This window comes from Cladophialophora immunda, assembly GCF_000835495.1.
Source record: "Cladophialophora immunda strain CBS 83496 unplaced genomic scaffold supercont1.2, whole genome shotgun sequence".
Classification (NCBI taxonomy): Eukaryota; Fungi; Ascomycota; class Eurotiomycetes; order Chaetothyriales; family Herpotrichiellaceae; genus Cladophialophora; species Cladophialophora immunda.
In genome coordinates, this window is record NW_015622542.1 from 3,445,981 (window position 1) to 3,470,061 (window position 24,081).

At 53.9% G+C, this 24,081-nt stretch overlaps 9 protein-coding genes across 9 annotated transcripts; 5 read left to right on the plus strand and 4 right to left on the minus strand.

The window, feature by feature from the left end:
• The first annotated feature begins 1,979 nt into the window (after positions 1 to 1,979).
• On the plus strand, positions 1,980 to 3,257 carry PV07_03488 (50S ribosomal protein L3). The gene is made up of 2 exons (XM_016390214.1): positions 1,980 to 2,881; positions 2,944 to 3,257. Exons 1-2 carry the CDS (start codon positions 2,068 to 2,070, stop codon positions 3,084 to 3,086), a joined length of 957 nt encoding a protein of 318 aa, XP_016252116.1. The 5' UTR covers positions 1,980 to 2,067; the 3' UTR covers positions 3,087 to 3,257.
• PV07_03489 (uncharacterized protein) lies at positions 3,098 to 4,279 on the minus strand. Its single transcript, XM_016390215.1, has 2 exons — positions 4,029 to 4,279; positions 3,098 to 3,861 (listed from the first exon to the last, which is right to left on the minus strand). Exons 1-2 carry the CDS (start codon positions 4,111 to 4,113, stop codon positions 3,308 to 3,310), a joined length of 639 nt encoding a protein of 212 aa, XP_016252117.1. The 5' UTR covers positions 4,114 to 4,279; the 3' UTR covers positions 3,098 to 3,307.
• Positions 4,280 to 9,319: 5,040 nt separating this feature from the next.
• On the minus strand, positions 9,320 to 11,479 carry PV07_03490 (uncharacterized protein). The gene is made up of 2 exons (XM_016390216.1): positions 9,877 to 11,479; positions 9,320 to 9,816 (listed from the first exon to the last, which is right to left on the minus strand). Exon 1 carries the CDS (start codon positions 11,434 to 11,436, stop codon positions 10,483 to 10,485), a length of 954 nt encoding a protein of 317 aa, XP_016252118.1. The 5' UTR covers positions 11,437 to 11,479; the 3' UTR covers positions 9,320 to 9,816; positions 9,877 to 10,482.
• Positions 9,458 to 9,941, plus strand: PV07_03491 (uncharacterized protein; the record flags this gene model as incomplete). Its single annotated transcript, XM_016390217.1, has 2 exons — positions 9,458 to 9,828; positions 9,894 to 9,941. Exons 1-2 carry the CDS (start codon positions 9,514 to 9,516, stop codon positions 9,939 to 9,941), a joined length of 363 nt encoding a protein of 120 aa, XP_016252119.1. The 5' UTR covers positions 9,458 to 9,513.
• Positions 11,480 to 11,986: 507 nt separating the features above from the next.
• Positions 11,987 to 14,079, plus strand: PV07_03492 (uncharacterized protein). The gene has a single exon (XM_016390218.1). The coding sequence runs from the start codon at positions 12,137 to 12,139 to the stop codon at positions 12,656 to 12,658; it is 522 nt and encodes a 173-aa protein (XP_016252120.1). The 5' UTR covers positions 11,987 to 12,136; the 3' UTR covers positions 12,659 to 14,079.
• A 4,062-nt stretch (positions 14,080 to 18,141) lies between these two features.
• Positions 18,142 to 19,314, plus strand: PV07_03493 (uncharacterized protein). The gene is made up of 2 exons (XM_016390219.1): positions 18,142 to 18,577; positions 18,623 to 19,314. Exons 1-2 carry the CDS (start codon positions 18,451 to 18,453, stop codon positions 18,937 to 18,939), a joined length of 444 nt encoding a protein of 147 aa, XP_016252121.1. The 5' UTR covers positions 18,142 to 18,450; the 3' UTR covers positions 18,940 to 19,314.
• A 631-nt stretch (positions 19,315 to 19,945) lies between these two features.
• On the minus strand, positions 19,946 to 21,182 carry PV07_03494 (uncharacterized protein). The gene has a single exon (XM_016390220.1). The coding sequence runs from the start codon at positions 20,905 to 20,907 to the stop codon at positions 20,194 to 20,196; it is 714 nt and encodes a 237-aa protein (XP_016252122.1). The 5' UTR covers positions 20,908 to 21,182; the 3' UTR covers positions 19,946 to 20,193.
• Positions 21,183 to 21,294: 112 nt separating this feature from the next.
• PV07_03495 (uncharacterized protein) lies at positions 21,295 to 23,994 on the plus strand. The gene has a single exon (XM_016390221.1). It carries the CDS (start codon positions 21,377 to 21,379, stop codon positions 22,289 to 22,291), a length of 915 nt encoding a protein of 304 aa, XP_016252123.1. The 5' UTR covers positions 21,295 to 21,376; the 3' UTR covers positions 22,292 to 23,994.
• PV07_03496 (uncharacterized protein) lies at positions 22,403 to 23,521 on the minus strand (the record flags this gene model as incomplete). Its single annotated transcript, XM_016390222.1, has 1 exon — positions 22,403 to 23,521. One exon carries the CDS (start codon positions 23,519 to 23,521, stop codon positions 22,403 to 22,405), a length of 1,119 nt encoding a protein of 372 aa, XP_016252124.1.
• Positions 23,995 to 24,081: the final 87 nt, after the last annotated feature.

Consider the following 24,081-nt stretch of genomic DNA (forward strand, 5'->3'; position numbering starts at 1 on the left):
TTCGGTGTGCGCAGATCCGTCGGCAGCCTGGACTGTGCAGAGAACATAGAAGAGATTATCCTCCACTCTTCCATCGCCCGGCTTGGAGCGGACGCCCAGGGAATTTGGCGTGCTTTCGATTTCGACATCGTGGATGTCCTCCCCCTTTCGGGCATGCACAACGACATTTTCCCCATACTTCCATGTCGATGAAGGTTGGGTGATGTCATTCGTTGCATAGTCGCTCAGAGAATCGCGAGACAGTCCCTCATCCTCGAGGCGGCGAAGTGCAACCTTCTGGGCGGAATCCAGGTCTGTGTAAGTCCCACAAATTTCAGTGCGGATGGTCGGCGGCGATCCAGGTTCCACGGTGGTCCGTTTGATGTGGAACAGGTCAGGAACAAGGGAAGGGCGTCGCTGCATGTTGGGTCCGACACTCTTTTTCGAATATGGTATTCTGAAACAATTCCTTTGTAGTCACGATTGAGAGAGAAAAGACGGGGAACGCACAACCAAAGCAATTGCCCCTCTTTGAACTCTTCGCCCTGACATATTAACCCCTGCAAAGAGGGAGGGGTAATAAGCTCTGCGCGTGAGCGTATGCCCGGGCGTCGATGGCACTGAGCACAGACTGCCCAGATCTTGTGACGATGAAAGGCCCCGAGTGGTAAAACGAGGAGTTGCAAGCTCTAACCCCGCAAATCACAGTGGAATCTGTTGGATGATGCAGGGTCTTGAATACGAGGTTGGCAGTGGCCAGTCGGATGCAATAAGGATTTCCGACACAGAACACTGTCTAGGCAGCTGAGAGACGACTCGGATACTTTGGGAGATGTCGACGACAAAGCACTTTGCCCTGGCAGCCTTTTAGGAACCGTGGCCTACCGCTTTCCTCAGGGCATTCATTATGTGGCCTGGCTCAACCGCGGCTCAGCCTACTCAGGCCATCACCCGGTCCTCCTCCTAACACTCTTACCTTAGCCATAGCCATCCTTCATCTTCTCGCCTCGATCCTCTGAGGCTCTCGGTTGCCGTGGCTGCGATCATCATCTCGATAATATCCTCGACGAGGAAAGGGGGAAGGAATGGGAGCAACGGCATTAGTTTCAAGAACGTAAGGCTCCACTATAACGGATTCACGCTGCTGCCTCTTGAGCTCCCGATCGTCTCGGGACGTTTCATTGCGCGGCATCACGACGTACTTCCTGGAGCCGTGTACTTTCCTGGGGTCTTGGTGACTTTCTTGACCTCGGAGTTTCGCTTTTGCCACATCGTCTTCGAATTGACTGCCTTTCTCGTTCCATGCCCTCATCTCGGCTTCTTTATGCTGGTACATGCTGACAAAGGCCGTCATAAGTTCCAGGAGATTGCCCCGTCTCCCAAAGAAGGTTTTGCACGAACTGCTTGAATTCTAGATCCAGGAGCTGACAATCCAGCTGCACCGGATTTTGCTTTTCGATCTGTTCGGGAGACCTTGTCTCAACTTCCTGAACGGTTCTTTCAGGAAGCTCTGGGCATGAAGGAGTTGCGTTGCTACGCCCACCAAAAGGATCCTTTCGAGAAACAGGTTTGGGCGGAAAAGCGGTGCGGCTCCATGCCATAGCCCACATGAAAGAGGCTGGCAACTAATATAAACGAGCTACCGAGCACGAGACTGAACCATTCTCAGCACTGAAACAGCGGAACCTTGGAAGCAGGGTCCCCAAATGGCTTAATCATAGGTCAAGTCAGATGGCGGCATGCTCAGGTCTAGAAACCGAAGTTGGAGTTTAAAGGGGTCGAGACTCGCCGCGAGTCTTCCGGGATGATTGAACCTGCCAAAGATCATCCATACCTAGCGAATAGATACCTAAGTATGCCCGAGGTTGGCATGAGAGAGCTGAAGAGGCACCTAAGAGAAAAAGCGGAGACCAGCTGGTGTGGGTTGTAATTTCATCTCTGATTGGTCGAGTCTCCAACCACTGATATTTGTCGCTTCAATCCGCAGTTGGACGGAGCTTCAAAAGTTGAACATTCCGCTTGAACTGTTGCGTTCAATCGAAAAGACACCTTTGCCTTCCTATACCGACGTTGTGCGCGTCTTCCAACATGCCGCCAACCGTCCCTCGATTCGTGGCTGTCCCACTCCCGCCGCCTTTCCTCCTTCCTCGATCGCTACTGCGAAAATCCTTGAACGGCTCGCAGCGAAGATGCATGGGCATTCGCTCCATAGACCGACAGCCAAAACACAATCCCTACAACGTCGTCCCGGGCATTCAGCCACTTCTCTCCACGCCTGCCGCCGCCTTCGAACGAAAGTTGAGATCAGATACGCTCCCTCTGCGGTCAGGAGCTCTGGCGACCAAAAAGGGCATGACCGCGGTGTATGATGTCGAGTCCGGAAAGAGAATACCCTGTACGGTGCTACAACTGGACCGAAATCAGGTTGTCAGCCACAAGACGCGAAGAAGACACGGGTACTATGCCGTCTGTGTGGGCAGCGGCACCATCAATCCCAAGAATGTGGCGAAGCCGATGCTGGGCCATTACTCCGTCCAGGGCGTGAGCCCCAAGAGATTTCAACGCGAATTTCGGGTCCGAGGCCCAGAGGGATTGTTGCCAGTAGGCGAGGAGATTCGAGCCGACTGGTTTATTGCGGGACAGTTCGTGGACACTCGGTCAAATTGCAAAGGCAAAGGGTTCGCAGGACCCATGAAGAGATGGGGCTTCAAAGGTCAGCCGCGAAGTCACGGCCACTCGCTCAGCCACCGATCGCATGGTTCGGTGGGCCCGAGTCAAGGCGGTGGTAGTCGTGTGTATCCCGGCAAGAAGATGGCCGGAAATATGGGTGGCCAGAGGAATACAGTGCAGAATTTGAAGGTCTTGCAGGCGGATGCAGAGAATGGGATTGTCGTTGTACATGGTGAGTACCGGTTCCGCTGCCCCCTCTAGGCTGACTCGCCGATGCTAACGAGATGCGCACAGGAGCTGTGAGTGGCCCGAACGGATGTCTGGTCATGATCCAAGACGCGTTGAAGAAACCTTGGCCGGAAGTCCCCAAGCTGCCGACCACGCCCAAGGTTGAGGCACCAGTGGTGGAGGCAGAGCCTGCGAAGATTCCTGCATGATAGAGCTATACACGGCTTTGAGCCCATTTGTATCATTACACCGCGGCGCCCAGGCCTGTCTGTCCATATTTCAAACTTTGGCCACGAAGAATCAAGCCTGTTTCATTAAGTGCTCATTCCCATGCAATCGCGGAAAGACAATGTATCCTATCATTGTACAAAATGATTCCCGAACATCTTTCGTGGTAGAGTCGACGCGGTCACTTGCCTACTAAATACAATCAGGCTCCCCTATACTCGTACCTCAGGCCATCCAATTCGGCCAGTCCCGCATGAACGTCCGACATGCTCCTCCTCGTGATGAAGACCATTCCAAAAATGAGGCCGGGAAGCAATAAGAACAGCCACAGTCCCTCCGGGACGTCGGTTCGCGAGCGATATCCCATTGACGCAATGAAGAGCAGAGCGCCAATGAATGCGTTGAGGTAAGGCAGGTACTGATTGATGGGACTCTCGGCGGACGTTAATAGGAAGCCCGTTTGAGAGATTCCCGTGCCGTACGTCTGTCGCTGTCGTGTGGGAGGGGCGGTACGCGTAGTAGCAGAGAGAGATCCCAGTGGGGTCGATGTAGGGATCATATACATGATATAGGCGCTGGACGCGAGCGAGGTGATGCTCAATAGGCACAAAAACGCCATGGCTCTCGAAGTCGACATCGAGAGGTACCACATGAACGGGAGGGTGACGATGAGTGGCAGGCCCGTAAACACCATGGTGTAGATGGCGTTCGTGGAGATCTCTGAGGCCTGGAGATTCTGGAGGAGGTGTTCTTGTTCTGCTCGATTGTATGAGAACGACATGTCAGGACATTATTGAAGGGCTTCTGGTAAACACCGGTCTAGGTTGGAAATGACGTGACCCGAGAGCTTGGATGATTTCCTGGCGCTCCAAGTCCCGAGCAGAGGGCATCATATGCGTGACTGTTTGTGTACATACACGTACCTTCTTCGTCCATTTCTTCGTGCGACATGTCCTCATCATCTTCGGAGGGGTACTTGAATGTTTTCCGAAGCCGTGCAGTGCTCATTATGCTAATTTAGATGCGGTCGGTGGGACGCTGGAGACCTAGTGTCTTCTAGTCTGCGTCCAGCTGCCCCGAAAGCGACTCCAGAAACGTGCGATGAAGAAGTCACAGTTGAAACATCATTGTCGCAGGTTGTGTCATATGATCTCATTAACAGCAAGTTGTCCAGATGGAAGCCTTGGAGTCGTTGGATGAAGCATCTCGCGGAGAAACTTGGCTCCGAAACCCGCCAAGGCGCTAACCTCTTGCAGTTCGATGAGACTCTCCGCTGCCAACATGGTGTCCGATTCTGCTTTACACACCTACCTAGTAACTTCCGATCTTTCTGTAGGTTGCAAATGGCACAAACACGACTGTAATTCCAACCGCTCCTGGAGCTGATAGACGATTATCATGTGTCAGCGCCCTCCAGACCCTCTGGACTCGACACCTTCCTAATATGCTCGATCCAAAAGTCCATGCGACTCAGGGGTAAACGGCAGCCTCGGGCAATATTTGTGATTTCTCCGGACTCAACGGCTAAATCGAAGCTACTAGGATAAAAGTGCAGACACGCCATCTGGATCTAACCATTCTGCTGAGTGCCTGGAGAGTTAGACCACGCAGACGGTCGGAAAGTGAGGAGGTCGCTGATCTCCTTCCCCTTCTAGAGCCCAGTGTTCGGCGGTGAGATGTCTGCGTCGAATCTCCTTCCCCATGTGGCCAGCTGTAAGTCGTGTTGTCTAACGTCTTTTTGGTGCTGACTTTCGACTGATATTGGTTGTCATGCAAGAGACAGATAGTCTCATCACTGCAACAGGATGCGCTGATGTAAGCTTCGAGCCGCACATTCGTATCTCGTATGATTACAGGCCACGGAAAGAACAGATATCATTGTGGCTAGTTCAGAACAAGTTGAACCCCTCAAGTTGCAACAGTTGATTGTTGAAACCTCATGTTGAACTAGGGTAGGAAATAGGACCAAGATAACTTCCTTCCGGACCAATGAGCACGCTCCCCATGCACCATCTGTCCTACACAAGCAGCTTTCATTCGTCCTTCCTCTCGCCTTGAGAGATCTACTAGTCTACGGCAGCTTTCCGTACGAAATTTCAATTCGTCACTACCCTGTTTGTTCAATCTCTGCTTGGAATATGAGCCGACCCACAAGACTCTACGTCCGTTATCATGTGGGGAATGACTAAAAGAGGGAAGAGAAGAGGCTAGCACATTGTCCCGTTGCAGTATAAGGTAAGCGTCGACGACTTGAGCATTACAGTTCAAATCCTATCAGAAGCGACAGCCTAAATCCGTGACCATGTTCGCAGAAGAATTCAAGGTAATTGCGGGGGTAGTCCACACATTTGCTCATCCCATGCGGAAGATGGTGGTCAACCCCACAAACTAGGTCTTACTATGGGAACGGGGTGAATCCTATCAATTCAACGCCACAAAATGCTCCTAGTAACATGTTGCTAATCCCGAGCCGTACGACACGATACGCGGAATCCCACACCCACACCTACACCCTCGCTTTGGGTCTAATCCTTCTTGCATGGGATTTCCGCTATGACACGGCAGACCTCCAGAATGTGCATAAGAGCCAGGACTTCCCCTTCTGAACCGGCCCGTCAATGCTGGCGCAGATGGTCTTCCTCGCTACCTCCCATTCTTATGGGTGTGCACTACCTCTCTTGAGAGTTGGAAATCTCAGTCTGTGACCGTTCGATGCTCAAGTCAAGATGCAGCCCGTCTATTTGCTCCTGTCTCTGGCCTTGTTAGCCATCATCTCCCTACGTTACTACGAATACCGACGGGACAGGAACCTCCCGCCAGGCCCGCCCCGTCTTCCTCTGATGGGAAACCTCCACCAAGCGCCCGAGAAGGTGCCGTGGCGCACCTACGAGCAATGGACCAAGAAATACGGGCCCATCTTCAGTCTCCAGTACGGACTCAGCACCATCATCATGCTGGGCACCCACGAGACCGCGCGGGATCTGCTGGAAAAGCGGAGCAACATCTACAGCGGCCGGCCCCGGTTCGTGATGGCCGACGACAATGTCACCCGAGGACGCCACATCATGCTGATGACCTACGGCCCGAAGTGGCGGACTCACACCAAGATCCAGGCGTCTGTCCTGAACGCCCGCGTGTCGCAGACCTACAAGCCTCTGCAGGACCTGGAGAGCAAGCAGCTGGTCCACGAATTCCTCCGGGGCAATGACTTTGCCAAGATCTATCGCCGATATACGGCCTCTCTCATGTTCTCGCTCGCCTACGGCAAGAGGAGCCCGACGGGGACGGATCCAGAGATCCTGGGCGCCGACGCGATCAACGAGAACTTCCTCCGCGCGGGACGGGTGGGCACCTGGATCGTCGACGCGATCCCGATCTTGAACTATCTTCCACCGGCGCTCGCGCCGTGGAAGAAGACGGCGGAGAAGTTCTTCCGGCTCGAGTCCGGCCTACACCTGGCCAACATGAGGAACGGGGAGAAGACGCCCTCGTGGAACATGACGAAACAGATCCGCGCGACGAAAGAATCGAAGCAGATCCCCGACTTGGACATCTCCTATAACGTCGGCATTATCTACCAGGCTGGGCTAGACACCACCAATATCGCGTTAGATGTGTTTACCCTCGCAGCCGCCACGCAGCCTCGCTTTGTGCAAGTCGCCCAGGCCGAACTCGACAGGGTAGTCGGCTCCGATCGCTTACCCAGCTTCGAGGACCAGGCTTCGTTACCATATATCAACGCGGTGGTCAAGGAAGTCCTCCGCTGGCGGCCCGTCAGCGCAGGAGGGATCCCCCACGCCGTGATGCAGGACGACGAGTACATGGGGTACCGGATCCCCAAGGGCGCCACGGTGATCGGCAACCACTGGTCCATCCACATGGACGAATCCACGTTTCCCCGGCCCATGGAGTTCCGGCCGGAGCGGTGGCTCGAGAACCCGGAGCTGCCGTTGTACGCGTTCGGGTTTGGCCGGCGGGCGTGCACCGGGCAGCACGTCAGCAACAACAGCCTGTTCATCATCGTCGCGAGGGTCCTCTGGGCGTTCGAGATCAAGAAGGCGCTCGACGAGCGCGGGGACGAGGTCGAGATCGACGACATGGCCTTCACGAGCGGGTTCAACTCCCGACCGGAGCCGTTTGAGGTCAGGTTCGTCCCGAGGTCCCGCAGGGTGGTCGAGGTCGTCGAGAGGGAGTTTGCGGACGTGGAAAAGGACATCGATGTGATCATGAAGGGGGTGCAGGATGCCCAGGGTAGAGTAGTGTGAGGACGGGATTCGTAGAATGGGAGGAGCATCCAAGTTTGTCGAGGGCTGAGACCCCCAACCGAGAACGAGAACGACGTGTAGATCTTCCGTGGAATGGGCCCTTTCCTACTAGAGACAGTCGGTCACTCATTCTGGGAGATAGAAATCCGTTCCTAGGCCAGAAGATGGTCTTGCAGGATGGTCTTTGAGCAGCCTCCCTCTCCATACCTGGGAGCAACGAGCACAGCCTGATCGTCCTGATCTCCATAGCGACCCACAACTCGGCCACATCTGCCCTTTGGACCTGAGCCTAACTTCCCGGTTCTCCCGGATGCTCGCTTCGTGCCGGGCGCCATGGACCCCGAAGCTTCGACTATCTCGTTAGGGCTAGGGCGAGTATGCCGCCTAAAGTTTGCTCAAAGTACATAACTATACGTCGACCATGTTTCCCTTTGGGTCTTCCTGGAAAAATCAATCTTCGACCCTTCATGTATGTTCTGCCCCCATAATGGCTCTCCTTCCGCACCGAAATCGTTTGCATTGGCAGAAGTCGTGCTCGAACTTCCTCTCGTTGTCCGTCTATGTTGAAACGGAGCATTTCGCTCCCACCCACACCTGTTGCTACTTCCTCTCATGCTTGCCAACTCCGTAGCGAGGTTGTTATACCTGATCGCATTTGGTCTGCCCCGGCTTCATACAAGTTGCTTGCTTCTACACCGCTACGACGGAAAAGACAACAGGTCCTTCAGCTATTCTGGCCAGCTGGCCTTTATTTTCGCTCTCAGGCTGATCGCTCATATGGCTTGCTTGCTCTTCTGGTCAGGTTATCTCGACAGCACATGGCCATGCAGTTTGATCCACCCTCGTGCAGTCCAAGAGCCAATCATGATTTTTTTTGTGATTTCACGGAAAAGTGCAAAAAAAATCGTGATTGGCTCGCTTCCAGAACCACGACCGGGGAGCTCCAACGAAATCAGCCAAAGACATCTGTCTCCTGCAGAGGCTCTGTGACCGACATGAACCTTCTGCTAGAGCGTTCTGTCTGGCTTCGGAACAGGCGGCCAACGTCGCTTTGTAGATGTTCTTTGGGGACTAGCCTGAAAGGAAGTAGGACTTCAGATAGATAGGTCTCTAGAGCTGGTACGAGCAGTGGCTGTTTGAGCGTGCTGGGTTGTCCTCTAAATCTGAGATGGGAGATATCGGGATGAAACTCACCCAGTAGAGGTAGCAGGCTCTCATCAAAACCAAGGCTATGCAGCGGGATCGGTTCCCGCAGAATTTCTTCTCCTGGTTGCAACCGTCAGGCTGCACTTTAGAGTGAATTTCCCAGCTTTTGATGCCAACCGAATTGACCACCCCGCTGTAGGGGGCCGCAATATGTCATCCCCTACCGAGACGTTCCAGAGTCTGCCCCAGGTAAGATGATTTCTGGCACTTAGTAACCGGAAAACAGGGGCACGAGGCGCCGCATTTGTGGATCGCATTTCGTGGTGCGCCCGGGTTTGGCACCGAGGGCAAAGCGTAAGAGCCAGCTCGCCACTCCAGCTCGCTATTGCTCGCACGAAGATAATTGAAAGTCGCCTTGGCTGCACTGGACTGCAGAATTTATGGGGCTTTCGGCGTAAGACCCCCTTGGCAGGGCACTAGCCTACGGGGTGGTGCTCTGTACGAATGCTCTGCGGTGGGGGGGAACCCATGAACGAGAAAAAAAGCCAAACAGGTGATACGACTCTACAGTCAGCAGAGATCAGGGTTTGAGGGCGGACTGCTGGGCCTTCGCAACTTGCCCCGTCCAATCACTCGTCGAAGCTCCTTGCGTGAGCCGATTAGAAGCGAGCTTCCACCATAAACTTACCCTTTTTACTCCGCTTAAAGGCGCGATAGTCCTAAATGGCTCGCAATCCGGTACTGATGCAGACAAGGAACATACTGTGTCGAGAACACACATACACCCCCAATATATATATATACCTAGCCGTCCAAGACGTCGGAGCTATCTCCCTCACTCTCTGTGTGCATCTTGTCTTGCTCCACAATCAATGCAATCTATACCCGCTCGCATCTTTCTCTCATTGGAACCTGTTTACTGCTCCATCCACACCCACCTCGGCTCGCCAACGGCGCGAACAACGAATAGAAAAGACTATCGACCTAACCCTACAACATGGGCCTCACGGCCGAAACCATCGTCGGCATCATAGCGCTGTTGGTCATGTGTACCCCAAGCTTACCCTTCCTATGGCGATACTTGCGCAGGGAGCGACTGCCCTCGGGCAACGGACCGTCAATGCACCATAGCATCAGCACGTCGGCTCAACATCAGCTTCAGAGTCTCCCGGGTCAATCCTTCATTCCCTTGCCCTACGTGACCGGTATCGAAGTACAGGCCTCGGCCTTGCGATTCCAGTATGTCAGCACAGACTGGACCCACCATCACGCCCAACTGTCGTCCCTGGAGAATGGAACACTATACACTTCCGTGAGCACGAGACCGATGTCATTCACGGGGTGCATGTCTGGGACTAACCGAAACGTATTGAGTAGAGAAACATGCGCCTCCGAGAGAATATCGTCCTTCGCTCGGGCCTCTGACAGCCATGCAACACGGATTGGGGAATTTTTTTCATTTATGGGAGAGAAGAGACATTGCCTCCGCGGGTCCCCTGGGTGAGGGTGCATGTTGGTTAAAGCACTTGTCGGGGCATTAGAACTGTGCTGCCCCTTTCTGCCTTGTAGATTATGAGTCCAAGTCGTCGTCGGTAGTTGCAATTGTAATGAACAGCAAGGTACCAAGTCACTGGTGAAGAACCATCCCTGCATTGCAACATCAGCGGTAGCTCGCGCTTCAAAAGAGACCATGAAGCCAGCATTTCTAATTGGAGTTCTTAAAAAGTTCAATGTTGGGACGGCCTTGTCAAGCCCATTCATCACGTTCGCCATTCATTCCCACCAGCGGAACAAAGCATGTTCTTTCAAAGTTTGCTAGAGTCCAATGTTCGACGTGGCGGAGAGGTGAGGGGAGACAATGTATGGCAGTCTTCTGTCGGCCATGACTTTGATGACATACCAGTGACCATTGAGTCTTCCGCTTGATCGTAGACCTCCAGTTGGCCCGCGACCGCCCCCTGTCGCTTCAGACCAAAAGCCCATCCAACTCCTGTGAGAACCACTTGAAGTTGTTGTCGGACGAACCTTGGCGGAGCACGGCAAAAATCACGTCCTCCCACCAACCGCCCGAGAACTCGATTTCCTGGAGCACCTCCGACCAGAGACGGGCCACCTCTTTGGGAGGATTCTGGAATGCCCCGCAGCCGAAAGCGCCAAGTACAATCTTGCGGTGTCTGTTCTTGATGGCGGTCCGAAGGATAACGCGCATCTTGTCTCTCATCAAGTTCCGATCTTCTCGTCTGGCGTAGAACTTGGCTGCGTCCTGGTTAGGCAGAGCCTGGTTGCACCCTAGACTAGGTTGAAAGACGGCCGCTGCGCTGACGACACTGATGACTGGCAACTGGCTGGGGTCTCGGCAGTCGAGAAGCTTGTGGCCATTTGCGAGACTCTCTCTGATCACGAGGACAGTGGGAGAGTAGATGGCGGCTTTGTCTGGGATTGGGTAGAAGCGCAGTTTGAGCGTGAAGTGCAGAGAAGTGCGGTAGCAAAGGGCTTCTTCTTGTGCGAGGGCGCCAGTTCTGAATCCACCACCTGCGCGAACTGCGTTTGCCATGTTCAGGATACAGACTGGTTTCTTGGATGAAGCGTGGGTGAGTTGGAGGGCGGCGTCAATAGTGTCGCTGCTGATCACGCGGACTTTTGTCTTTGCCAGTTTTGGGCAGAAGCTCTGATCGAGCGGAGTGGCGCCGTCTTTTTCATAGAGGTAGCCATCTGGCTTTGCATCCGGTCGCGTCACGAGGAGGCCAGGGAGGACGGAGATTGTTTCTTTGGCAACTTTCACTAGTTGGTCTCTGTCCTGGGACTTTGGGGTTGTCGGGGGACGGGTTTGCAGCTTTCCAGCGGAAGAAAAGCTCAGCACACCCTGACGGAAGCGCACAGACGGGTCCTTGCCGCTTGACATGCTGTGAGGGACGTTCATTGTGGTACCAGATATGGGTTGATGTTGTGAGAGAGTGACGGCGTGGGGAAGGGAAATCACAAAAAGAAGGTTGGCGCGAAGTAGCAACAGTGGAGCCTGTCACAAGGCTGAAGAGCCTCCAGCTCCGACGTGACGCCGCTTTGGAATTCGAATTCCGGGTTTGTCCAGCTAGAAGAGCCTCAGCGGTCGACCTACGTCAATGTTGGGTCCTAATGCATGTCGACCACAGTTGGATCATTTCTTCGAGGCTACTTCAAGAGAGGCAAAAAGAAGCCTTGCGCAGTTGGTGACCCTTGGGCTATCCGGATGGTCAAAACCCAATATGACAGCACGCTCTCGTGTTGCCTGCTTTTGTCCTGCAGCGCTGTTAGACAAACTCGATAATAGCAATGGGATGGACGCGGTTGCACCCCTAGCCCCCAAGAATGATATAGATATAGGACGGGGGCAGATCAGGAGACGGTTGGGAAGGCTACAGGATGAGATTCCCTTGTCCCGAAAAAGCAGGAATCCCGAGCGGCTTTCCCCATCTACTCCGCATAACATGAACCTCTGATCGTTAACAATGAGCAAAGATCATCACCTCCAAGTCACATTCCTAGAACGGAGGGTGAAGACACAGGGCTGGGCCACAGTGAAGAGGATTCCATCAGCAGCACCCGCGCCCTAGTGAATTTGTGGCCTGTGCTCTCACCTAGTGATGGACCTGGACGAAACAATGACCACGTCCACTTCTTCCTCACCGTCCGCACTGCACGACACCATCGACATCGACGAAGGGTTCGAAGACGACAGCCTCTACCCGGAAGACATGAACAACGACAACGACGGCGACAACTCTCAGAGCGACCGCCCTCACACTCCCGCGAACGACCACCTCAACGCAGCCGCCCCGGGCGAACTGTCACCCCCGCGATCGCAGAGGCAAAGCCAAATCGAAGACCTACAGCAGCCCGCGTCACAAGCAATGGCCAACGGCACCGCCACGCGCAGCTCGGCGAGGGTTGCAGCCATGCAGTCAAAATCCGAGGCAGAAGGCCAAGCGCAGGTAGCTTCCACAACGGATGATCGAGATGGCCGCGGCAAGCCTGGCTGGGCGTGGCGCAACAAAAAGGCACAGGAAGAGAGGCAGCGTGCGTGGGAAAACATTGTCGACCGGGATTTCAGTCTCAAGGAGTTTGGGGATGTCATGTTGCAGGGCAAGGCGCAAGTATCTGGATGATGGTGATGTGATACGAAAACAATCAAGGAGCAATATGCGGATATGCCTGATGAGCATGGAAATATGGTTTACTCTGGTTTCATTTGCATGGCGAAGGCGCACCAGATAAGGAGATGGCATTCATATGGAGGGCGCTAGAAGACTTGTGTCTATGGGACCGGACGAGCATTCGCAGTACCTCTATTCTGGAACAAAGCTCCTGATGATTTATGCACTCATTGCAACTACACCATATGCTTGGCCGAAACACGCCTATCCCGTACCATACCTTTAACTTTTCACCCTATCATCTCACCATCTCTTGACGGCAGTGCAACAGAACAAAACCAGGGAGTTACAGGGCGTTATTCTGACGTCACGCATCTCCAGTCCTTCTGGAAGCATGGTTTCTTGATATGCCCAACCACACGACCCGGTCCCCCAGATGTCATCCAGCGCACTTACTTGTCCACTCTAGCTATAATGTCCCCCGCTACGGAAGGAGACGCTCCGCCTCGAGCATCAGAGAGTCATAGAACGATCCCGTACGACATCAACGACGACACGCTACGGCCAGCACGGCGACACGCCTTGATCCACGCCCCCGGACGCATACAAGGCTGGCGTGCCGTGTCCGCTGATAGTCGCGCTGCACGAGAAAGGGCAACCAGCCCCAGAATTCGAGCATCACACTCAGCTGTCCAATGCAGTGCTCAACCCGGACGCCATCGTCGTGTACCCTGAGGGAGTGAAGTTACAGTGGACCGCGACCGTCGGTTTCGTCAACGTGCTGCTAGACCACGTCATGCGCGACCTACGCTGTGGATGCCACGCGGGTATACGTCGCGGGGTTCAGCAACGGCGGAGGGCTCGCTGCGCTGCTGGCATGCGACCCGCGAGCGTCCGGCCGCATCGATGGGGTCGCCGTGTCTACAGCCGCGGTCTACCGGGACGAGGCGCTCAAGGAGCCTCTGTTCAGCAAATGCAACCCCTTCACGCCTCCCGGTCCCCATCCTCGAGTTCCACGGCGATGCAGACCCCGTGATCCCCTACGAGGGCAAAACCACGCCGGACGGGCCGACGTACGACGTTTATGAGTGGCTGCAAGGCTGGGCGAAGAGGAACGGACGTGTCGATCTGGAGGGCAAGCACAGCTTCCTGCACGGCGGCAAAGTTGAGAAGAATGTTTGGAGTACCACGGGTAAGGCGCACGGAACGAGCAGCATGTGCAGGGTGTGATTGAGCATTTACAAAATCGCTGGCTTCGGTCACGGATGGCCGTCACGGTATCCGCTCAACAATGACAGCCAGGAACGACACGGTCCAACGTACTTTGACGCGACCCCGCTGGTGATGGAGTTCTTTGGGAGATTCAAGCGTACTGAAGCATAGAGCATCGTATTAGAAAAGCAAGACTAAAGTAGACAGGTGATATTCGTGCCGTGCAACAATCATCTTTCGTGAGCGGGTTTATAATGTGCGCGTTTGCACTCTTCATCTCTGGAGTCCGTCAGGCTTCCGGCGTTCAAAAGTCCTCGAGCCTCCGGTTTTCAATCAAGCAGTTGTCGCAGCTGGCGACACCGACGAGCGAAGCCAGATATGTTCTTCACCGTCTTTTTCGACAACTGCGCAGGGAGTTTGAAAGGTCTTCCGCGAATATTGTCCTCGGGATATTCTGGGGCGTCGGACCATTGGTCTTCAGGGATGGCGGCGGCGACATCATCGAAACAATGGCCGCGTGACTCGCCAAACGCCCAAGCCAGCTCCCGAGGCGAGCACTTCTTGCCCCGAATGCCCTCTGGCAAATCTCTGTCCTTGATTGGTCCCGTGAGAGCTTTTCGGTCAGCTCCTAAGTCCAACAGGGTCCGGACAAGCTCGAAATGGCCATTTGCTGTGGCCATATGCAGAGGTGTCCAGCCTCTGAAATCTCGGAGTTCAAGGGCACTTTGCGAGCCGAATTTCTTTTCGTATGCCTGGAACAAGATGGGAAAGTTCTCGGGGATGCCATACTCGGCCACAAAATGCAGCGGCGTCCAGTCAGAGTCAGCACAGAGCACAAAGGGATCGACGCCATAGTCCATCAGTAGTTGCAAGTCCGCTGGTTCGGCGAAAATTGCGGCACGGTGCATAAGGCTCCAGCCACGACTGTCAACGTGGTCTTCGTGCAACATGTGGAACTCTTCGCCTTTGGCGCGTAGCATGGTGATGAACTCGGATGCAAGGGGGTGCCGGTAACCTACTTCCATGTCCCATGGCCACAAATAATATAGAGGGGACCAGTTATGGGCGGTGACGTGATCGAAAGAAGCCCCATAAGAAAGAAGTGTCCTGCATATCTCCAACTGTCGCTGCTGAAGTGCCCAGCACAGTGGAGATGTCTGTTTGACGCCAAAGACGCGGTTCACGAGAGCCCCTTGAGTAAGTAGCAGCTTGACAGCATCATGTCGACCATACTGGATTGCGAGACACAAAGCTGTGATCCCTTCCTTTGTGGCGTCAAAAGGAGAGGCCTTCCGCAGAACAAGAAGCTGCCGCATTCTCACAACATTACCCTCTTTAGAGGCCCTCAAGAATTCATGTTCTGGAGACACTTCGTACCATCCCAGGACGCGACCCTGGTTAAGTAAAGCCACTAGCCAGCGTCGCGAGACGAGGCAATGCATGGCACTTTGCAGGCGTCGAGCCAAATTCTGCATGGTATCGCGGCGCGCAGGTACGACCCTGAGAAGCGCGATTGATTGAATAATCCGCGTCAAGATGCCGTGCACGTTGAATACACGATTGATCTTTCGATAGACCCAGACTCCAGCACACCAACAATCTTGGAGACGAAGTGAAACAACAGGAACATTCTCTTTTGCTGCATCCCACTGCTCTGTCTCCGTGACAGTTATTTCGATTCCTTGCGTCTCTGCGACCGCTTCCATAGGGACTGACGGGTCATGTTCTAAGTCATTGGACGTCTGTGCGAGAATCCTGCATGGAGATGTCAGTTCCATCCAGCTCGATCGATTAAGTATCTTACAATCGCATAAGCAAACGAAATATAGCCCTCTGGATATCTTCTCCCACTTCTGACGCCAATCTTTCGAATACCTCTCTGTCGCCTGTCAGCCAACGCATCTTGGAGCGTTTGGTGATTGCCTTGGGTAGTAATTTTGTCATCGAGACAACAGCCCTTGCCGCGTCCGGAAAAAGTTGTTTGCACTCTTCTGGAAGATCGCCGTAGTGGAGTGATACTTCATGGATACTTTGTAGCTTTTCCACCCGTGCTGCCGCTCGGTCGAGGTCGTCGGGGACACGTTTCCATCCGCGGTAGAGGCGCACACTCTTCACGCTATTTTCCAGTATTGGGGGAACTGAAATTGCGAGACTCAAAGCTTCCATACTGATAGATGTGAAGCCGATAAAACCGGTACGCTCTCAAAGAGTCGAGGCGATCTGGTGGCGGAAAGCACTCAGGCTGCGATGCTTGCCCACAAGGGCTTCTCTCTTTTAAACACATCGTACGTTGGGCTGCTGACCTCTCCGTCGACACCTATGTCTCTCACTGGGCACTAGAAGCGGGATAGCCGGATTCTCGACAATGAGGCTGTAGCATTGATTCGGTGTTACCCCTGCTGTTCTCAGCCAATCCAACTCGTTCACGCAATGCAAGTCGACCGCCTCAGAGATACAACACCACTGCAAACATTGCCCACACACACACCGGTCAAAAATGAGAGCTGACGAGTGCAGGATGCGCGAATAAGCCTCCAAGACAGTCTGCATGCCTGACGCCCAGCAGTTTTGGCAAGGCGCCGAATTCGAGGAAGGCTCAGGTGACATGACACGGCCACGTTGAGATGCTGGCTGCGCTTTCTTTGATTGATGTTACCTAGACTCCCCAATGGCACTTTAAGCACATACAGTAGCAATCCGACAAGGAAGGCGTCAGCGACTGCCACTAACCCAACCAGTGATGCCCACTGATGGAGAAACGGACGGATGCGTGAATCGGACAAAGTCCTCGCTCAGACCCATAAATAATCTCGTGCCGCAAAAGCCTACGGCGCAAGTAGGGCTGCACATCAGAGTATGCACCCGCAGGCGATCTTGTAAATCAACAAAGAAATGGTTGGATAATTGGCATGGTGATCGTTAGATACCAAGTACTTGGTGGAAGGTTGCGCGATTGATTTGGCGACGCGGTTAGCTAAGCTGCACCCACTCATAGGGTCTCGCGAGCGAGATAGTCGTCTTCGGTTCGAATATACCTAAGAATACCAAGTACTCCGTACTTATCTAGTTCTCCATAATGTAACCGCTTTAGGAAGGTGCTTCCAAAGCCGGGGGTGTCTACAGATTACCCCATATATTGCACGCTCAAGTCATCTTTTCTTGCTGAGACCCGGCTGGAATTCAATCACCCTCACATTGGTAGCAGCTCACATCATCTGCAAACCCACCGAGGCCGAGCTCTTGACCGCAGAGGCATCGAGTCAGCTACAGTGCTCTCCAATGCCAAGGTCCAGCACAGCATTGAGCTAGCCAGGGCCAACATCATCGAGCAAAAGCACTGCTCCACCACGAGACGCGGCCGAACTCTCCCAGGACGACCGACGGAAGTGTGCAGAGGGGCAACGAGAGAGCCTTGGTCTTCAAGCAACGTGGAAGCTTTTCAGAGTGATTATTTGTAGGTTCCAGGAGAGCCTTTGAGCTCTTGACCGGGAGGCTGACTCCCCAGCGCGGATGAGTCGTCTAATTATCTTCCGCGCCGGATCCAATTCTCCCAACGCACACTAGAGCAAGCCGCCTTCCAATCGGTCTGCAGGGACAACTGGGGAACCGCGGGGGAGAAGCGCTCCGACGGGGATGCCCAAGCTATTGTTCAAAGGAGGCATGCTCTATCGACTTGGGAGTTTAGGCTTCGATGCACCAGGCCACTTTAAGAACCCGTCACATCGCTGTCCCCGTTGAAAATTGTGCCACAAGCAATGGGGATGCAGTTCATACTTTTTTGGTGGAGTAGCCCTACCAATTTCAACGCTGTTTAGGTTCAGCTACTCTCTGCAGTGAGCCTTCATGTCTCGCGGAAGTGGGAATGAATGCGTATGCTGAAAGATCATCAGAGAATCCCATCCGAGCAATGGAGCAGTCACAGGACATCTCCCAACGAACGCTCGAAGCTGATTCTACTCTTGTCAACCACCCAAAATTTGCAAAGCCTTGGGAATATCTCACCGAAGAAGTTCGCGGGGAATGGGGCCGATGGATATGGTGCAGCAGCTCCTCGTCGCAGGTTTCAGCACCGCTTTGTGGATACTTGCGTGACTTGCTAACGGGCTTGACGAGGCTCTAATGCCGGCTTGTGCCACTTAGTGAGTTAGTGACGGCACCAGCCACCAACTCTATCCTGAAAATCACACGAAAAATGGGTTCTGTGCCTATTTTTCCTTGCTGGGCTGCTCGGTCTTGTCAAATCGTATCAGCAAAGACACATTGAGTCACTCTCATGGCTTGTCTACAAGGGGCGGGGGTGTCGGGCTCGACCTTCCGACGGCCCACAAGTCGCGACGTTGAATATGCTCGTGTTGTCTTGCTTCCACAAATTTGGCTGCGTCTCCGAGTGTGGCGTCTGACCTCGCCGTCAACTCTGCCCCGATCTGAAGATTCGACCTCGCTTTGGCCTTTCAGAGGGATTGCTTTAAATACGGCAGACTCGCCATGTGGTTGCTCAAAGTTTCATATCCCTTCTCGTACCTTTGTCGACGAAACTTTACCCTCTGACGCCTCTGTCTCCCTGGATACTCCACCTCGTCACCTTTCACAGCATGGACGCCAACTTCAAACCACTCTTCAGCACTGGCCGTCTTGCAAACAGCCTTCTACCCGCAAGATTGACGGCGGAGAATCTGAACATGGCCCATGGCATCTATGAGCAAAACGTGGGTCTGCAAGGTGAGAAGATATCATCATTGGCAGCCACATTCTAACCGCATTCAGTCACCAGAGAGGACGCTCGTCGCGAACCCAAAATCCAAACACTGTCGATGAATTTGGAACGTTGCATGGCCAAAAGCACCGGTGCCGGGATCAGTGCTGGCACCACAACCACAACGTTCGTCGCCAGCTCACAGGGCAAGGACTATGTCGATAGACAGGCACCGCCAGAGCTGGTGATGAGCATGGAATCCCGACTGGACATATCAAAGTTGGACGAGGTAGACGTTCCCTCGGGCATGCATTGGACGTTGCGGGAAGAAAACGAGCCAGCAAAACCGGATGGACCGATCAAAGCTGGAGACCCAAAGCAGGGATAGTATTCAGGCAAGGGCTCAGGTGCGGACAGAGCCGTCGGTACCATCAGAGGGACCAAGTACGAGTAATGACAGTGTCACAAGGGGGGGGGGGTCGCTTGGACGATACCATCGGGCTCGACTTGCCTCGCCGAGGCCATCTCCCATCTGCCTTTCGGAGGAAACAAAAAAAAAGCACAAGGGGGAGAAAGGGAACAGGAAAAGAAAAGGAAGGCAGTCTCAAAGGCTGCCAACTGCATATATTTGCCACTTTTCTTGGTGGAACCTAGAATTCTTAGCGAATCTCGCCCCAACGCGTGCAGCATACTTCGAGAGACTTTGTTTCAACACAATGTCAGGTCATAGTCAGTATAACTAATCAATAGACTGGTGTGGGAACCTGTATGGCTCGCTTCGTAGCTGACAATACTCTGCGTAGTAGATCAAAACAACGACAAGAGAGCCTTGCTGCTCTATCCTCAGGACGTACAGCGAAAGTCGCCTATAGTTTCCACATGTGGCTCACAAAAGGATCCCAGGATCCTTTTAGCAACTCTGACAGAGCCTGGTGCTTCTCGATCTTTGACTAGGACCGTGACCTCAAGGACTGAGCCTTCCCAGACGACGGATCAAGACTGGCACGACTCGAAGTGGGAGAGATAGTGTTCTGCTCAGTGTGTGGGGACCATGCGAGTGTTGTAGGGATGAAAATTCTCCTTGTTTAGCGGGTACCATTGGCGGGGCCTCAGCGTCGCTTTGACACCTATGACCCGTGGACAACCTCCAACTCGGTCCAACTCCTCATAGGCAGAAAGACGAATTACCGAAGTACTAGGACTATTCGAAAGATTGGGACGAAATCTAGGTTGAACGGTTGCTGGCATTGCGAATCCAAGCCAAGGAGGCACAAAATTGGATTGCTTGCGCCTTATGAACTGCGCCGGTAAGCATAGCCGGAAGAGAGATGCCTTGGTTAGCATTGTCTGCCGTGGAGTTCGTTGCGAACGTGAAGACGGCCAAGGCATTAGGGGTTCAAATATATGGCCTGCAATGTAAGGAAAGGGTCTCAGAGTTACAAATGCACCAGACTAGTCCGAGATTTGATGCTAATAGCTTTCCTTTGTATTCCGTTGGGTATCATAGCCAGGCTTGAGCACAAGAAGGAACTCACTGATCCGTCCCTCTTCCGTAGAGCAATAAAAAAAAGGAATCAAGGGACACAACCAATCCCGGATTCCACGCCTTCATCGTCTTACAACTGTTCCAAGCGACCTTCCCTCACTTCTTTGTCGCTGCTGGTGCCAGCCCAGGCACGTTCGAGTATCGTTCATCTCTCTCCGTCTTGAAGAGAACCTGGCACCAAAACTCCTTTGCGTCGGCGTCCCACCAAGTCCAATATCTCCCTTCCCTCCGGTCCACCTCCCTGCTCTGTAATTTGAAGCCGCATGTCTCATAGGGCTCGGCCGCCACCAACAAGTACTGGTAATCCCGGTCCGGATCTTCCACCTTCTGTTCGAACGCGCTCATGAACCGGACGCGCGGCTCCATGTTGGGCGCGATCTCCGGGTACAAGAGTTGAAAGAGCAGGCCCACTTGCCGGGTGAGAGGATCTCTGATCTTTGTGATTTTGTACCCGGGCCGCCCGATCTTGACCATGTTCTTGCGGACTTGGACCCCCATCATCCCCGCGCCCATCAGGTTTCCATCCTTTTGCATCTCCTTCTGTTCCCTCGCCGCACGTCGGGCGAGGTTCGTTTGGTGTTTCCGGCCCTGGGTGTGGGCGAGATAGGAGCCATCGTTCTGGTGGACTGTGAGACATAGTCTGCACTCGAAGGAGCCGACGTGGTTCTTGAAGAAGTACGGGTCTTTGTCCAGGTCGATGGTTTCGAGGGCGAGCTTTCGCAGCCGCTCGCGACGATCGGTGTTTGTCGCGGAGTGGGAGGCTACGCCGCCACCCCCGAACTTTGATCCCGCCCGATTTTGATAGTCCATGGTTGCAATATGGTCGTGTGGATATGGGGATCGGACAAAAGCGATCGATCAGGAGGCGCCGGTGACACGTCAAAAGAGGCTGGCGCAGAAGAAGGTCTTTGCGCTTCGTGGACTGAAGGCGGCTTCGGCGACCAAAAGGTGGCAGAGGTGAGAATCCAAGGTGTGGAGGCGGGCAATGGGGAAAGAATCCGGAGACTTCTAAGAAGTCGTCCCTTAAGAAGATTCTGGTGGAAGGGACAAAAGGTGAACGAGAGAACAGTGCGAAATTGCGAAGGTCGATAAGTGCAGTTAAGAAGATTGAGCTAAGAATTTCACTCGCTCAGCCTCGTCTTTCTCCGCAAATCTCTCACAAGGCTGAATAATTAATCTCCGCTCCACTGATCCCACCACGCCTTTGTCTCCGTATAGCTTGTAGGAGGTTCGAAAGCTCTCATTCCCTAGGAGAGAGACACATTTCCTGCCTGCCACAATGTCAGAGTCATTCTATACCTCACCCCCAGCTGGGACAGTGCCGCCTGGCGTACCAATCTCGCCACCGCTTCCGACATCACCGACCGGCACCGTTGGTGCACCACCTCCCCCTCCACCGCCAAAACCCATATCTCATCTCTCTCAAAGCGCCGACCCCAGCCGGTCTGCAACACCAATTCTTTCGTCGGCTTCCGTTACAAACCCTGCTCCAGCTGTGCCCAGCAAAGTAGACTCTCCGCGTCCGCAACCACCACTCCCAATTGAACGACACCCGACAGGCTCTCCCATTCCCGGCCTCCAGTCACAACAATCGATTCCACCTCAAGAGCCCTACCAACCGATTCCGCCGCCGTCCATCCCTGAACGCTGGCTCCCAACTAACGTCTCCAACAAGCCTCTAAATGAGCTCCAACCGCTGCTCAATAATCCCTCCCTGGTGGCCAGCCTAGCCTCCCAACACCCGTCCTACCGCTCCTCGCTCATCCCTTTGGAAAGGGCCATCCAGCAAAACGTTCAGCTCGCTCAGCAAGTTGCTCATCTTGAGAGTCAACTCCGTGCCTTACGCGATGACACTGCTCAGTTGCTCCTAAACCATACGAGCCTGCAGACCCAGTGGCGCCGGAAACAAACAGAGATGGATGATGCTTTAGCGCCTTGGGGCCCGAGACAGATGTATCAGCGGCTAGTCTCGAGCATAAATGAGCAGGAAGCGGTTTTAAAAGCTATGCAAGAGAGCTTCCTTGAGGGTGGCACTGATGACGACGCCTACCACGGAGGTACCAAGGATGGCAAAGCAAGTGAGAAGGAAGTCACTGAGTGGGTACGGAGGATAAGAGAAGGCGCAACGACATTAGAAAAGAGAAGAGAGATGCGAGCACGGTGGGATGAAGGAAGAGTAGGCGGTTGGAGGTGATGATCACTTCTCATCCCTAACAATAATACCCAACGACTATGTCATGTGGGACAATCCTACCCGGCCTTCCATCTAACGCCTCACACGTCGACAACGTGTTGAAATCAGGCTTTACAGACCAAAGGCCAACCCAAGGCACACTACCGCACCAACAATGCTCGATCCTAGTGCCAGTCTCACGTCGCTGGTGGTCGTACCACTTCCTTGTCCGGTCTGAGCGTTTTTCCCATACGCGGTTCGAGACGCCGATGCAGCGTAGCTTGATTCAACTGCAGCATGGCGAGACATTGATACAGCCAGCCTTGATTGCTCCCAGGCGCTGGTCTGCAATTGTCCATCCCTCTCTTCGCTTGCCCACTTGGACTTCTCCGAGGCAGCCCTGGACATTCTTCTGGCGGAGTCTGACTCCGAAGCGGCGGCTCGAGAGACGGAAGCGATGAGATCCTTGTAACCCTGAATAGATGCTACCCAGCTGTCAAGGCTTTGTCTTTCTGGGTCATTTGTTGGTTCATTGATGGCATAACCGGTCATGGTGGGCGGAGGGGTAATGGTGGCATAATAATTGGTAACGCTTGCAGGCAGTCGGGCATACCACTGCGGCACCGAACCGCCAGAGAATTCATTGGCCAGAGACTCGGCAGCATCAGGATCGTTGAGCATGGCGTCCTTGACTTCGGCCGGCATGGCAGCCTGGATCTCATCACTGATCCTTGCGTCTTGTCGGGCCTGGAGATGATGTTCATCAACGGCGTTTGAGCCGAACATGGCGGGCTGCTTCAACTCAATGCTAAACTTGGAATCCGCGTTGTTTGGTGATCGGAGATAGAGCTCAGGGTCGAAGGGTGAACCGCCGCCGTCCTGGCGAGCCTGCAATTCGATCTCAGGCAGACAGTCCTCAAAGGTGATGACACACTGCGCACCAAGGACACACTCCCCGGAGTCTGCATCCGCAGCGCAGGCAAGGAAGTTGATTGAGTCTTCACAGTACTCGCCACTGATGGCGAAGCACCCCTTGTCCGTGTTCGGTGCCCTCTTTCGAAGCTCAGCAGGGAAGTTTGGAAAGGCTAGGATGTTCTGGATGGGAAGGGGACTGCGAGTTTGGCTGTTCGACTTTGAATCCCGTGGTATTAGCTTCAGGCCATCACCGACACGTTTGCTCCCCTTGTCGGAGAACAATGACGCGGTGCCGCAAGCCAGGATGGCAGCGAGGAAGACAGCTTTGCTCTGCATCTTGAGTCTTGAGTGCCGGGCTGAGGAGCAGCTGCGTGATTGGAAGGAAGACTTAGGGTCTGGATGGAGTGGGTTGGAGAGGTAGAGACAGAGTGAACGAATACAGCTGCTAAGAGTTGACGGCACGAGCCCAGCTCAAGATTCGATGCTTGGAAAGTGAATGAAGTTGGGATGGAAACAATGTGGAGGAGAGGAAGACTGCAGAGACATAACGCAGGCTTAAAAGAGAGTCGAACAGGTGGGAGGCTCCTTCCTGTTCACCGTGCTCCTTCCTGGCCTTGAATGCTGGGACGTCATCGTGAGCAGCGGCCGTGAACAAGCAGCTACAAAAGGTCGAGGCAGGCATGAAGCTACAGAGAGTGAGAACTTGGGCATATTGAGCTGAATTGATAGAAGTGATGGACTTGATGCGCAGTGCTACGGCCCTTAGAATTCTCCTACGTATATAGGAACGCTTCCACCGAGACCGAGTGATGATCTCATTCTTCTCGGTCATTCGGTCATCTCGGCCACTCGCTCTACAAGGCTGTCAGTACGCGTGTGTCTCAGCCGACTTGGAC